The 15,765-nt window shown below is 38.8% G+C and overlaps 1 protein-coding gene across 4 annotated transcripts in view; it reads right to left on the bottom strand.

The window, feature by feature from the left end:
* Window positions 1-15,552, bottom strand: part of ap1g1 (adaptor related protein complex 1 subunit gamma 1) — a 31,530-nt gene extending 15,978 nt beyond the window's left edge. Inside the window, exons 1-4 of one of the 4 annotated variants that reach the window (XM_018093505.2) lie at window positions 15,202-15,552; window positions 1,916-2,119; window positions 1,321-1,445; window positions 110-251 (exon numbers count right to left, since the gene is read on the bottom strand). In XM_018093505.2, the coding sequence (XP_017948994.1) occupies window positions 110-251; window positions 1,321-1,445; window positions 1,916-2,119; window positions 15,202-15,216 (486 nt within the window). In that variant the 5' untranslated portion in view covers window positions 15,217-15,552. The remainder of the gene's footprint in view (window positions 1-109; window positions 252-1,320; window positions 1,446-1,915; window positions 2,120-15,201) is intronic. The other 3 variants (XM_002933683.5, XM_018093506.2, XM_004913631.4) reach the window with 3 other exon arrangements.
* Between the last annotated feature and the right edge of the window lie 213 nt (window positions 15,553-15,765).

Genomic DNA, 15,765 nt, shown 5'->3' with positions numbered 1-15,765 from the left:
AACAGTTTGATGTTTTATGTTTATTACATATGAACTTCTTTCAACCGTCTCATATATATAAGATATATATATATCCAAAAGTATATGCATATACATAATCCAGCAATACCTTTTTTCGTAGGTAGGAATTTGATGTTTTGAGTAGTTTCTCCACTTCTCCTGCCAGATCTCTGCACATCTCAGCAGATCCCATGCAACCCAGTGTGCAAAGTGCCAAGCCCTGCACATACTGTGTGCTGTGATTTAAGTCACTAGGAAAAAGACAAGCGTTACGTTAAGGCTTTTAGAAATGCTAAGTGTCTATCATCCTATATGCTATAGACATTTACTTTATAAATGGTAATACTGAGTGCAGAAGAAGAGAAATTGTGATTCTAAAAGGAGGAGCCTCTATTAATACAGCCTTAACCCACCCCTCGCCATCTTGAAAGGTAAAACATTTGGCACAAGTAACAGCTGTTTATCTCAGTATACTATAGGTAATGACCATTTGAACAATGGAACATAAGGTCGCTATGTGGTTTTCTGACTGCAAAATGTGTATACTGCTAGACTAAGGACCCTCTAATACTGGCCTACATTTGGTGCTTCGGATTTATTTGATTACACCATGTCTAAAGGCTTCAACATGCTACCCACTTCTGGCAATGAGAATTTACTGGTCCGTCAAAAGTGTGGGTGGTTGGGGAGATATCTCCTATGTTTTATGTTTAAACAGAAGGCTGAAGTAGAATTGAAAGTGTCTAAGGCAAATGAATGCAAATAAGAGCCACAAGCATATATGATCATTAATTAAAAGGAGAAGACAGTAGTCATTTCTGCTTTATTGTTCAGATTTAGGTCATTTCTTAAGAGGGCTATCTGCTATAATGGTCACAAATCTTACTTAGCACCAACTTTTTACAACACTTCTGCAAACATCCCCTTTGCTGAGCTTTTGGACAAGCGCATATTCTTGCAACATTTTTAAATACTAATTGCATGTTTTTCTAGTTTCCTACTTAGTTAAAGATATGATACATTGCGGCCAGTGTTTATCCATGGAAGGACACTACAAAAACACACTTAAAACTTTGGCTTGGTTGCCAAGAAAAGTAAGGAAAAAAAAGCAACTGAAAACCACCTTTCCCTCAACCAATACACTGCCATCATACTTCTACTATAGACCTTTTTTAAGCATCTCAGCAATCTCAAGGGTATGAGAAGCATAGTATACTCAACTCTCTGCTGACCCCTAGTCACTGGCACTGTTCATCCACTCAGTTCTAAAAAAAACAGGCCTACATTTTTCCCAACATCACACTTATTAACACACATTACTTTTTAATGCAGTTGGTCATCAGCAAATGGACATCCTGTCGCTCATCTAGAAGCAGCATTGCTCCCAGGTACCCAATCCGTTTATCTGTGAACTTCTGAGAAGCTATGAGCTTCAAGCACTCCAACTAAAAGAAAAAATCTAAATAAATAGCTGAAATGTAATTATTATGATACCTCCCTAAAATGTACTAACATTTAACATTTTTAAACACTGCCTGGTGTATTTGTGATTAAACAGCCACTTCAATATTACTAATAATTATTAAATGCGGGGGGGGGAGGGGGCCCTACACTTGATTCAAGCCAGGGCACTATATGCAAGGAGATTGTATGTTCTCCCTGATCTTGTTGGGGAACTTCTCCGGCAGGTTAACTGGTTTCTCATAAATTTAACCATAGTGTGTGAATGCAAAATGGAGAACCATGGTGCATGGAATGATGTATAATCTCTGTAAAATGCTGTGGAATATGTTGGTGCTGTATCAATAAAGAATAATCACTAATAATAAAGGAGAGTTAGGTCCTACATGTGCAGTTATCTGATCTTACTCACTGTCACACTAAAATGTCAAGGAAAACACTAATGGGGTCTTACCTGCCCAAAATGTGCAGGATACCCCAACATATGCATGTACAGCAGTTTGGCCACATTACGGCACCGGTATGTGTTGTCTTCTTCACGGAAAGACGAGCGTATTGCAGCACATTCTTTCTGGATCATTTCCCGCTCTTCTGCCTGAGTGCGTGCCGTCCGGATGGTACGGATAAGCTCCCGCAATCTGATGGGGGCCGGCATTCTCTACATAAAACAAGCAAAAAAAAATCAAGATTTAGATTTTCTAGTTATGAGCAATGAATAAATATTTTGATTAATCTGTAAACGATTAGTTAAAGAAAATTAGGGACACAAGTACAATGGTGAAATTCAGTAACTAGAATAATCACAGTAAACACACTCTTGGGGGGCAAAATATATGTGCACTAAAACTTTGTTAATTCTATTCATGTTTTATTCAATAACTTCAACATTTCTGTGTTGCAAAGGACACCATTAAACAGATATTTAGAGAAGAATTGTTCTTCAATTATACATCTCTAAATTTGAAATGGGATCACTTAAATGATATGATGCCATTTAAGACATACTTTGCATAAATGTCCTTATTTGCAGTACATTTTGTGCAAATTACATTATTATTTATTAATAATATTTGGAAGGAATGATTAAAAGTAAATTACATTTGTTCAACTAAAGGAAGGGGTGATTAAAGGTCAATCAAATTTATTTAACTGAAGTTATATGTAAGCTTTATCTTTTTCAATCATCTTTAATGAGCTGCAAATGATGTAGTTATAGAAAAAGAAGAGATTGTGCTTTATCAGCCATAGGACTTTCCAATAAAATCTGAACTTCCTAGTAAACACTTTGCTACAAAATGTTCTCATCTAAAAAAGCAATATACACACACACACACACACATCACCGACTTACTGATTACTACTTTTCTCCCATTGCTCAAGTATTTCCTACAATGGTTACATTTATAAAACACGTTTTTTTTTGTGATATGCATAAGTAAACTATTGTGGTGTAAAACTGCCTGTGCTTTAAAAATTCCCCCTTTTCCATAGCCGATAGAAGTAGATTTATTTAAAGTACAGGTATGGGACCTGTTATCCAGAATGCTCGGGACCTGGGGTTTTCCGGATAAGCAATCTTTCCGTAATTTAGATCTCCAAAACGTAAGTCTGCTAAAAATCATTTAAATACTGAATAAATCCAATAGGCTTGTTTTGCCTCCAGTAAGGATTAATTATACCTTACCTGGGATCAAGTACAATGTTCTGTTTTATTATTAAAGAGAAAAAAGAAATCAACATTTGCTTGTAATGGAGTGTATGGGAGATGGCCTTTCTGTAATTCGGAACTTTCTGGATAAGAGGTTTCCGGATAAGGGATCCCACACCTGTAGTATATTTAAAGTATATTATATTATACTTATTATTATTACAATACACCAATACTTCCAAGTGAGTCATAAGACATTACTAATGAATGCTTTTAAGTAAAAACATCACAGAAGACAATTTATAAGGATTTATTTTGCAGATCATTACTGGTTCTTGCATATCATAAACAAATAAATATATTAAAGGATCTGGGATCTCTTATCTGGAAACAGATATACAGAAAGCACTAAATGACAAGCTCATCCTACACAGTCCATAAATCCATACTGGCTAAACAATACTATTGGGCTTATTAAAAGGAACAGTGACACATTACATTTTAGCAGGAATGTATTACTAAGCCAATAAAACCCTAGTGTTGATCATATTTTCTAATGGAGGTGCCCCCATCTACCCCCAGCTCACAATGTATTAACCTGTGCTGATATCTAATGTGTCTTCAAGGAAAGCAGCTTCCTCGGTCATGTTGCGTTTGGGGCTGGAGCAATGTTCTGATAGGCTAGACCAGGTTTTACATTTGTCCTCCAGCCAATCATGAAGCTGCTCTCCTTTAAGCCACATCAGAAATCGACACAGGTTAGTAAGGGGTAGGAAGGTAGGAACCTTAATAAGAAAATATGAGCAGTCGGGTTTATATAGGCATAGTGGCAGGTTTCTGTGAAGACCTGAAACGTGTCACTGTGACTATGTTGATCCAAATTACAAAAAACCCTAGGCTTTCTGTATACACATTTCATACCAGTACACCTGTCCTTTATTCAAAAGCTAAGACTTCCAATGCATGATACTTTAATTTCGCTCTCACTGGGCGTGACAGATTGCACACAACATTTGAGTCTGGTTTCAAGGGTAATCTATTGATCCAAATTGCACAGTTTTACAAATCACATCTACACTATATTCAGCCCAAAAGAAATCTGACCAAAGTCTGAAGCTTACATGCGGCCTATGTCTGGCAAACAATTAACTAGAAAATCTAATAGTGAAAGAGTTTTAGGGACTGCAATTGTCAAAATAGGTAGAACTTAACACCACAATCTGCAACTGACTTAAAGAAAAAGAAACAGCAGTTCAATTTCCTAAAGCATGAGCACACTCCAATAGTTTTATGGGTCACCAAACTAGAAATCTGATCTGTGCACACTACATCTTTGCAAGGGATAAGGTTTCTCTAACCTCTGCTACTGACTTGAAAATCTGAAGAAACTAAGTTTAGGGTACAACCAGAGCCCGATAAGTTACCAGAGCCTGATAAGAACAATGACTCTCTCTTATGGCACAAGATGTCTGGGCTTCTATCCATGGCCAGGAGCCCTACAACCATAAAAGGCAGAGCAACAAATTACCTGCTGCGTTACACCATTATGGCTTAACCCTCGACCATGCTTGCAAATGTCAAGGGTTGTAAAAGGAGTATCAATGCACATATGCATTAAAGGAGATGTAAATGTTAAAAAAAAAAAAACAAATCATATATTTAGCCTTAGACTACTATTCTCTACATTTTACACTACCTTAATTTTTAATATAAGACCACCTTAATCCACCGTGTCCAGCACTTCCCCCTGGTGTTTTGCAGTCACATGTGCCATGTTTGAAAGTTCTTCAGAAGGAGCAGAAGCCCCCACCCTTCTGGAAAAAAAAAGCCTGCTCATACACAGGCTGGCTCCTGCTGCCTCCAGGCATGCGCAGAAGGGGCTCTCCACTCTGACAAGTTGTCGGTGTAGTGAGAGACCTGAACAGGAAGTGGGGGCGGGGCTTCACTGTGAACAAGGAAAAAGTGGAATAGAGCAGAATGTAACTCAGCAACCAGGTAAGAAAGAACAGAGGGACAAAGGCAGGCAATCTGGGAAGCTGTTTAGAGTAATTTTATTAATAGAAAAAAAAAAAAGGTTTACTTATTCTTTAAGCACACTGAACCCAGAGGCTTTGAGGAGAAGGGCTGTAGTGGAGGAATTTTCAAGGCTATCTATGACGGACTGGGGTTCTAGCTTGTGTAGCGTAGAGGTGTGTAGTTAAAAGCAATATACCATTGTTCAGCATGAGACAAATGAGTATATATGCAATCAAAACACATTGCCTATGTTTTAAATAATTTATTAAAAGAAAAATATATTGTTTTGTTGATTATTGTTTTCTAAGCCACCGCCTGAACCCTTTTGAGCAACTATAAGGGGATGAATAAAATAATGATTAATAAAACTTATATAATTGGTTCAGAGGCAGACAGAGAGTCTCATTAACTCTTCTTAGGGCAGTGGTAGACGGGGAGATTAGTCAATTTGCGACAAATCTTTGTTGTCGTGGGCAACTAATCCCCCCGCAATGCCATCACCCGAAGTTGCCTTTAGCAACGCATATGCCATCCCACCGGCGATTTACATTCCTGCCAGTGGGATGGCACTGCAGGGAGATTAGTCGCCCCCGGCAGAGAAAATATATTGCGGGGCAACTAATCTCCACATCTGCCACTGCCCTTAGGGTAAAGAGACACAAGGCTACTACTAGCAGCTACTTGTTGTGGCTACTAAAAAAGACATTGCTGATTATTTACTGATAATTGTCTTTACGTGTGTTTAGCAGAGGCAATTCTCAGTTTTGTCTAAGGGCTCTGGCACACGGGGGAGATTAGTCGCCCGCGATAAAACTCCCTGTTCGCGGGCGACTAATCTCCCTGAGTTGCCTACCCCTGCCATCCCACCGGCGAACATGTAAGACGCCGGCGGGATGGCAGACGCGGCGGGGCAATTTCAGGGAATCGCCGAAAAAGACTCGCGAGTCTTTTTCGGCGATTTGCGCGAAATCACGCCGCCGCGTCTGCCATCCCGCCGGCGACTTACATGTTCGCCGGTGGGATGGCAGGGGTAGGCAACTCGGGGAGATTTGTCGCCCGCGAACAGGGAGTTTTATCGCGGGCGACTAATCTCCCCCGTGTGCCAGAGCCCTAAGGCAAGGTATTTTCTGGAGTTTAGTAGCCTTGAAAAAGTAGCTGCTACTAGTAGCCCAGTGTGTCTTTACCCATTACAAATTAACTCTGCAGATTCTCAGTGGAGAAGGTGTAAATAGAAAAAGGAAACCTTGTTCAAAGAAGCAGAATCCATTTTTGTACATAAACTGTACCTTTGCATTGAAGTGGAACACAGGTGGAAAGAAAATGGAGGGGAGAGAGAAGATAAAAAAAGAATGGTTTGAAAGCCAAAGCAACAGACTGCAAGAAATGTATTAATCAGTGCAAAATTAAACTGATTCATCAAGGAATGATGGCTAAAAGAATTAAGAACAGAGAAGTCAAAACCAAAAAGTTAATTTTAATAAAATGTCAGTAAATGTGTTCATCTATAAACATCTATAAGTCAATTTAAATATATTTTATATTTTTGGTGGACAGCTTCCAATCTGGCATTGCACAGCTCAGGCAGTCCAGCAGTACTTGCCTCTATAGGGTTAATATAAACTGTGTGAAGCACATTAGCTTCCTATTTTCTGGTGAGTGTGCCCCCTACCTGTTTAAATACCAGGTACTGGAGAAACTAAGGCTAATACCAGACCAGGCGTAGGTCGGATATTTTCGGCAAGCGGAAAAGCACTTGCTGAAAATTCCGCCCTACGCCTTCAACTTGTGCCTGCACTCCAATGAATGAGATATGCTAGGGTGCAGGCTCATGTAGCCGATGCATAAAAATATGAGACTTTGCATTATCTTGCGTTTTCATGCGTATAGCGCTTTTCCTCTTGCCGAAAATATCCGCCCTATGCCTCGTCTGGCATTAGCCTTAGAGGTTTCCCTCCAGTAGTCTTCAGCTAATTGTGCAAAACAAGGCAGAGATCTGACACTAACCTAATGCTCTCATTCATTTAAGAAAAGTCATACACATTTTCAGGTGGTCCCTTTTAATCAACTGAAAGTGCTCTGCAATAAATATAAGACAAAATGTCACCTGTAATATTAGCAGGAATGGAATGAGTTTGTATTATGTACTATGCATAGTACACACTTAAACTATAATATAAAGACATAGGATAAGAAAGAGAATGGCAAAAGACTGAGAAAAATAAATGAGGGACATGATGAAAAAAGAGAGGATGGAATAAAATGCCATGAGAAAGATTATTAGATTTAAAGTTAAGAGATGTAGGGACACTACAAAAAAAAAAAAAGACTTCCAAATGATAGCACAATAGTCTAACAAGAAACATGAGACTTTGCTACCGAACACATTTTCCAGGGAATGTAATGCAATACATGGAGCACATTGCTTTCAACTTCCAATATGTTACAGCATTTTTGCTTTAAGGAGAACCAAATGGTGCCCGAGGTCTGTATATACTAGCTCTCAACAGAGATGTACAGTAGATGTGCGACAGGTGCACTCTGCACCTTCATAATCAGGGAAACCACTTGCATAAAGGCCTTCATAGGACCAGGTATTGAACAGCAGTAAGCAGAAAAAAAAGGCGCACAATTATATACGATGGCACAAATATATTATATATATATATTATATATATATATATATATATATATATATATATATATATATATATATCAAAATAAAACAGTCAGCACCAAGGGTCTTTGTATTTCAAAAAATCTCTTGTGTATTATAATTGCATGTACAACCGACGTTTCGGTCCCTTTTGGGACCTTTTTCAAGGTCCCAAAAGGGACCGAAACGTCGGTTGTACATGCAATTATAATACACAAGAGATTTTTTGAAATACAAAGACCCTTGGTGCTGGCTGTTTTATTTTGATATTTATGTGATATCCCGTGCACAGGGGCAGCTGCAGAGCAGATTTTGGAGTGTGGTGCTGTCGTGTGGACTGTTACATATATATATATTGTCCCTTAGAAAGCACTCACAGTACGTGTATTAAAAAAAAGGAATTTATTTAAACAAAAATGTCTACGCGTTTCGATCCATATAGGATCGTCATATATTATATATATTATGAAAGAGCATGTTAAGATATATAAATAAAATAATAATATTTGTAATATATGGAAATGAATGCTATGTGATATCACACACATGCTTAAGAAGCACATTGAGAGCAAAAAGTAACACATAAAAAGTTTTTAAATAAAACTAATTTCAAAGCCAGACTAGGTGAAGCAACCCTCAATAGAGCATAACAGCATCTACACAAAGATCAAATCAAGCAGCTATTATAGCAATAGAAATAAAAGAGAAAAGCCAGGAAAGGGAACACTGTGCATGAATGCTTAAAGGGGTTGTTCACCACTGAGTTAACTTAGTATGACTTAGAGAAAAATATTCTGAGACAATTTGTAATTAGTCTTTATTTTTTATTATTTGTAGTTTTTTTAATTATTTCAAATTTTGTTCAGAAGCTCTGCTGTTTGGAGTTTCAGCTGCTATTTGGTTGCTAGGATCTAAATTACCTTAGCAACCAGGGAGTGGTTTGGACTAATATATGAATAGGAGAGGACCTGAATAGAAAAGAAAGTTACAAAAAGTAACAATAACAATGAAATTGTAGCCTCACAGAGAAATAGTTTTCTGGCTGCTGGCAAATTATTCCAAAACAATAACACATAAATAATGAAGACCAATTGAAAAGTTTCTTAGGATAATTAATTGTATGAAATACTAAAGGTTAGCTTAAAGGTGAACCATCCCTTTAAGCAGTAAGGGGTTAGACTTTCTGAGACCTGAGGATGAGCTATTGGCAAAGGCCACAGTTCAGAAGAAATCAACAGATAAGGCATAGTGTATGAGGAAACTTATGAAAGGCATGGGCAAAAACAGCAGCAGTAAATTCATTTTATAATGCTGCAGCAGTCTATGCAAGTCTGGCCCACAATAATCCTGTCAGTTAGCTCTGGCTTGCTCAGTACTCCAGAAAGCCTATCAAAGAAATAGTATACAACAGCAGTTGTGTATCCCCACACTATGGAAGCATATTCATGTAACTTTTTTTTTTTTTTTTTTTTTAACATTAACAGAAATGTGCGTTCCTCCTCTCCATGGATCTGTGCCTGGAATGCGACTCTGTAACCTTGTCATGAAACACCCTGTGCAGCGCCCATGAAACTCTGGCTTAATGCAAGCCAATCATATATTTCCATGTCGCAGGCTGTCACACATTGACCTGCTCTATGCTGCTTTCACACAAAGACAGGGACAGTTTTCTCAGAGGAAACCAAACACATTAAAAAACATTCTGTGATTTGCATTCAAAATCACAACACAAGATGCACAAATCCATGGGCAAAAGAGAAAATCAGGACAGAGAATAATATAACCAAAAAATGAGAAAGGAAGGGACAATTCTTGAATACATTCCTACATAATGTAGCTGCATACGTGCCAGCAGTGTCCATGTGACCAAGGAGATATGTAGAAAAGGTATCCTGATTTATCATTAAACACCAGAATCCGACCTGTGTGAATAGGAATCTATGCTTTCCTGTTCCACCCAAACTCTACTCCACCCATTTTACTGGAACACCTGCCCATTTTGCTACTATTCACTTTCTACTATTTCTTTCTACAGAGAAGCCTGGGCAAAACAAACCCAGTAATTGTAGATAAAGTAACATTAGTATTTCGACCTGTTCTATTGTGGATATCCACATTCTGGGTGGAAAGTCACCAATACAATATGCTCTTAAACACAAGTTTATCCATACAATATGCTTGGACACAATATAATTTTGTTTTGGTTCTGTTTCAGAAACATATAAATGTACCAGTATATTTGTACATGTATGGGATTGAACTGATGCACCATGTTGGCCAGTGCTTGATGTATAATGATACTATGACATTCTAGGTTTTTCTGCCAGTATCACTTCCTGACTCTAATATGTAAAAACAAAAATTTGCCATACACTGTCAGGTCTGTTCTTCTTGCCAACAAGTAGATTAAAATGGGGACCCAGGTAGATTTGAAAGGAGAGGATTGCATTAACGCATTGATGTGGAGATTGTCTAGCAGGATTTTCTTATAAGCTTGATTGGTAACTGGCTGTTAATTGGCCAGATATCTATCAGACAGACTGTCATATGTCCACATACACAGGCCAATAAGCTGCCAACTCAGTCTGAAGGGGCCATGTTGGCAGCTTTCATTGGTCCTCTGGCTACCTTAACGCATTGTTGCCCCAGCCCCCATTGCTTACCTTTTTCAGGCATGGCTGCAGTAACAGTGAAGCTGGATTTGGAACAGAGTTGAAATACAACAGGCTGGAGCAATAATGTAAACAGTGCCCCAGTCTTTGACCCACCCACAAACCCAACCTTTCTGCTGCAGCATGCCTGGCTGAAAAAGTATTGGGAGCGTCAGGAGGTATAAGTAATGCTGGGCTGGACTAGGGTGGACCTTCTAGTAATAATGACACAAGTCTATGAATTATCGGGATGAGTAAAAATCACTTTAATCTATGTCCCACCCCAAATGGTTAAGAAACACTGCTTGAAGACTCACTGTATTACGGGGGTGCAACAAGTTATCTTTTTTCATTTTTAGTACATAGCCAGGTAAATGAAGTAGTTCAATGTAATTCACATAAAAATATTCAAGTACCATGCCAATGTGTGCCGTGACAATGCCAAGTCATCAATCCCCATTCTGACATATCAGTCAATCCCCACTATCTCCTGTGCTCATGTGAAAATGAGAAAATATGGAAGGTAACTGGCACTTGTCTATTAGAGCTTTCATTAATAAACTTGGCACTTGTCTAACAGAGTGCATTTAAAGTATTTTCTTAACCAGTACATATAAGGACATTACAGGGAATGTCCCTATATTTAATATAGGATAAGCAGCTGATATGCAAGTAAACAAGCCTATCTATGTATAACAGAACAGCATGATGCATGCAGGACATTCAATAGTCAGTTATAACTTCATTCAACACACTGTGTATTTGCAAAATACTCCAAATCCATATATAAACCATATTCACTGTACAAGTAGTAAAACCATTTTTTCCTAACAACAGTTCTAAACAATTACATGAGTTAATGTGCACTCCCTATTTTTCAACCCCTATTTATTCACTTTTCATCCCATTGAACTGCACTTAAAGGACATGTAAAGCCTACATTTGCCTACAATGTATATCAGTTGGGCACGTTTCCCCCACCCAAATGGCATAATTTGTACTGCATATATCCCCTCCGTTTGCCTGCACCATCACATTTTCCTAAACCAAATAGCAGCTTTCACCTGGTGGCCATTTTTCCTCTGATACATAATTGGATACAGTTAAATCTGCAAACAGCCTACACACACAGACAAAAACTCTTATTCTCCATACATTTCATCAAAAATACAAGCTTATGCAGACAGAACCATCTTTGATAAAAGTTCTGCTTTGTTTGGGCCCTGTAATGGTAAAGCTGAGCTCAGGAGAAAAAAATTGAAGCAGACAGGTAGAGCTGACTTTCTATGGGAACCAGCAATGCCATCTCTTCACTGGCTGCTAGACTGGGGGGCGCGTTTAGTAATCTGAGCTTAGAACAACTGAGCATGCCCACAAGCCAACAGCCAAAGCAAATTCCTGAGGGAGGGGGCCGAGTGGGTTACAAGAGGAGAAGCAAATCTAAGTGATTAAGGGAATGTTGCAGCCTTACTATTAACCTCTGGGCAACCAGTCTGGCAGGTATTGAAAGATTTCAAAGAGGCTGTTCACTGATTAAATTTGTGTGTGTGGGGTTTACATGTCCTTTAAATTCCTCCGTTCCTGTTTTATTATGTTAAATATTTCCTAACTATTTTCATGGGGGAGGCAGTAACACTGCATGAGCACAGCACCATGTTCCTACTGTTTTATAGTGGAGTTTTCAGGGTTACAATTAGCTGAAGGCAGTAATATACCAAATACTTTTGCCTATGAAATGATTAAATAATTAAGAATTGTTTCCACACAGTGTACATTTTCAAAATACACTCATTAGCGCACACATGTGTCTATCAGTATTTCAGGTAGAAGTTGGGATGGAAATCCCTGCAATAAGGTGTTCTAGGTCACATGTTAACACTGTTATTTCTGTGGTCTCCAGAGTTTCCAACTATGAAGCACTGGCTTTTAAAAAAAATACTACTCCAGGACTCCATGTTGTGATCTGTTTTACCAATTCCCCCATTTCCCTAGTCTGTCATAACTGTCCCTTGGGTTCAGGTGGATTCCAGTAAAATTCCACTCTATCAGCTCCAACTACCTGCTGTATCTCATTTGCTCTTTTCAGTACTGCCAGCTGAAAGAATTTCTCTCTAACAAAAACCTTGTCACTTCTTCACAGTAGCGCTGACACTGTGAGTAATCACTCCCCATCTTTCCCACTTGATCCACTTATAACAACAACTGTTATTACTGCAGTCAACATGCTTCCAATGTCAGCATCTATTAAGATACTATTATTAGCATCAATAACAATATGCTACCTTAAAAACAAAAGTTAAAAACATTTTGTCTCTTACTGTGACACAGCTTTGTCAATGCTATACATATATGTTCGATCTACAAATAAAACTTGTTTGTGGTGCGTAAAACCAAGATTTTATTTTTCTCTTATAACCAAGTCTGGGCTCTTCGCATATGTCATGCAGCCTCCATATCAACCTTACTGCTCAGGAAATGTAACCAGCAAAATAGTCCTCTCTTACTGGACCTTTATGCTACTGTCATAAACCTGCTATTTATCAATAGATATTTCTATAATTTAATTTGAGCCCTCATTTATTAGCTAATGCAGCCTAGAATGTATTTGGTTTGTGAGCAAACTCAGTGCCTCATATGGTCCAAAAGGAGGAACTCTGGTACTTAAACTTACAATACTGTATCCTGGGATGATACACGGAAAAAAATAAATGTATTAAAAAAAGCTTTATTTACAGGAAAACTTAAATTTTTTTTTTTATAATAGAGATCTGCAATGTTCTGGGGTATTGTTATTCAGTTTTTAAAAAGCAAATATTCCACTTTATTTGGAATGTGCAGGTCAGTAGCAGTGCTCTAAATTATAGTTGAATGTACATGCCAGGACTAACTTGCACTTGCTCAGTAAGGGCAAAAGGAGAACAAAACTAAAAAGGAGAACAACAAAAGGCGCTTGCGCATAAACAATGAAAATGACTTCTAAAATGTATATGTAAATAAAACTGTGAAGCATGCACTATGGAGGTCTCTAATGCACATTTCTGGAAGCAGCAGGCAACTGTACAAAAAATACATGCACCTATAACTAGCAGGCAGTATAAATCAGCTGCTTTTACTAGGAAACCAATTTTATTGAGTCAGCAAAGTGATTATTTAAATTAAAAAAAAAAAGTGTTGACACTTTGAAGATATTTTAATTTGTATCAGCGGTTTCCTAGGAGAAAATCATGTTACTAGAAAGGGAATGTAATTTTGTCCTCTTTGTTAACCAACATTCTACAAGACATCATAATGTAATACACAACATGTATTTCAACTAACCTACGTGTTGCTACTGTATTCAAAATGTAATTATCTATGAAAGTTACAAAATTATCTTACACAGTAATTACTTAGGTACCGTGTTCCTCTAAAGGTTAGGTAGTCCGGCAAAATATGTTACTTGGAAATAACAAAGCACATGTACAGCATGCATACTGTCATATTTAAAGCCTATAATAAATGAATGAGATACGGTGTGTAATACAGGTATGGGGCCCATTATCCAGAATGCTTGGGACCTGGGGGTTTTCTGGATAAGGAATCTTTCTGTAATTTGGATCATTATACTTTGTCTACTAAAAAATAATTTTTTTTTAGTAGAAAAAACTTTTTTTTTTTACCTTCAATAAGGATTATTATGTCTTGGTATCTGTATATGGTACTGTTTTATTATTACAGAGAAAAATGAAATCCTTTTTAAAAATGAATGGTTTCATTAAAATAGGGTTGATGGCCTTCATATAATCTGGAGCTGTTTGGGTTTCCTGATAATGGATCTCATACCTGTATTATGTGTCAACACTATATAGATCCTGTATGCTTTTATACTTTTCCATAGTGGATTACAGGCTCCTGACATTGCACACACACACACACACACGTATATAAAAGATGAGGGGAGTACTAAGATATAGGCATAAAGAATGAGGTGTACAGAAAAACTTGACATACATGGGCATAAAGATATGGTAAACAGACCCTTCAATTATTGGGTGGAACATGAGTGTAATGGCCGCCAATGAATGTTCCCTCTAATTCGTTCTTGGCTATGTGCTTAAAATAATTCTTTTGGGCGCACATTTTAACTGTGTAATCCACAATTTGTTGTGTGCACTGGCCTCAAAATTCACACACAAAGCTAACATTGCCCCAGCTGGTGTACAATATCAATGTAAGCCTATGAAAAATGTCACCTTCCCCAAGGGCTGTGGGGCCAATACATTTCCAGTTATTCCATGTATACCAACAGACGCAATACACACAGACTACATAAGAACTTATATATAAGCAGACAGAGTGACAGCAAATGAAACCTCAAGTGTCCCTTATAGTGGACAGAAATCACAACACATATGAATTAACCCACACAGACTTTTAGCTGTCACAACCCTATCTCACAAGAAGGCTATCCAGATGCACCTCAGAAAATCCCTAAATGCCCCTGCCATACATATAGTCACTTGTGCAACAAGTCTAATGCCAAAGTCTTTCACGGACACCCTTCCACCAGATCACTGAAGCTACATTAATATTTACTGACACAGACAACACACGCGTTATCAGGCTTTCGTTCTGTCAGTGTCCCTTCACCATTGCATACAGCCTCTGGTCAGTGATCTTCCACTTTCTTCCTCACGCCCCACTATTCACAAATTAAGTGTCACTGATGCCCTCAGAGAGATTCTAGTCACACTATTGCTGTCAGTCCCCTCCAACCTGTCACTAGCCTCCACCTTAATCACTGTCATTAGCCAAGGGTCTTTCCTCTCACCGCCCGGTACTGCTGCTCTCTCCACGGCTCCGGGACAAACCAAAATGGCGGCTGCTGGGCCGCAGCACCGCGGCTGTGCGGAAGGATCCCGTAGAGTCACCGGCTTCAAGACCAGCGGTCAACACTCCGGATCTTTATAAAAACGCCAAACGTGTTCCAAACGACAGCCTGTATACCGATCGGCTTCGGAACTCAAGAAGCCACCCAGGGCCGGAACTCTTTGCTCTACGCGGAGGGACACTGGCAAGTTGACAGGGCAGCCAGTGATGACGTCAACTCTGTGCCCCGTCACTACCAGACCCGGAAGGAAGAGAGGGCGGTGCCCCTATTGTCACGTGCCACCTGACCCAGGTAACTATGGGCGGGGATTATGTCAACCAGAGTTCTGAGCTTGTCATTGAGCTTCACTTCCTGTGATTGTGCCACAGCCTGTTATACTGACCTTTCTAGTTAGGGAGCATTAGCCAAAGCCGTTCCTGTAGCGCTGCCTAATTCTCACATGGAACTGGAGCCAGCCAGTCGCTCT

This window comes from Xenopus tropicalis, chromosome 4 (assembly GCF_000004195.4).
Source record: "Xenopus tropicalis strain Nigerian chromosome 4, UCB_Xtro_10.0, whole genome shotgun sequence".
In the NCBI taxonomy this organism is placed as follows: Eukaryota; Metazoa; Chordata; class Amphibia; order Anura; family Pipidae; genus Xenopus; species Xenopus tropicalis.
Note: the sequence above shows the minus strand (reverse complement) of the source record. Positions and strands in the feature narration are given on the sequence as shown.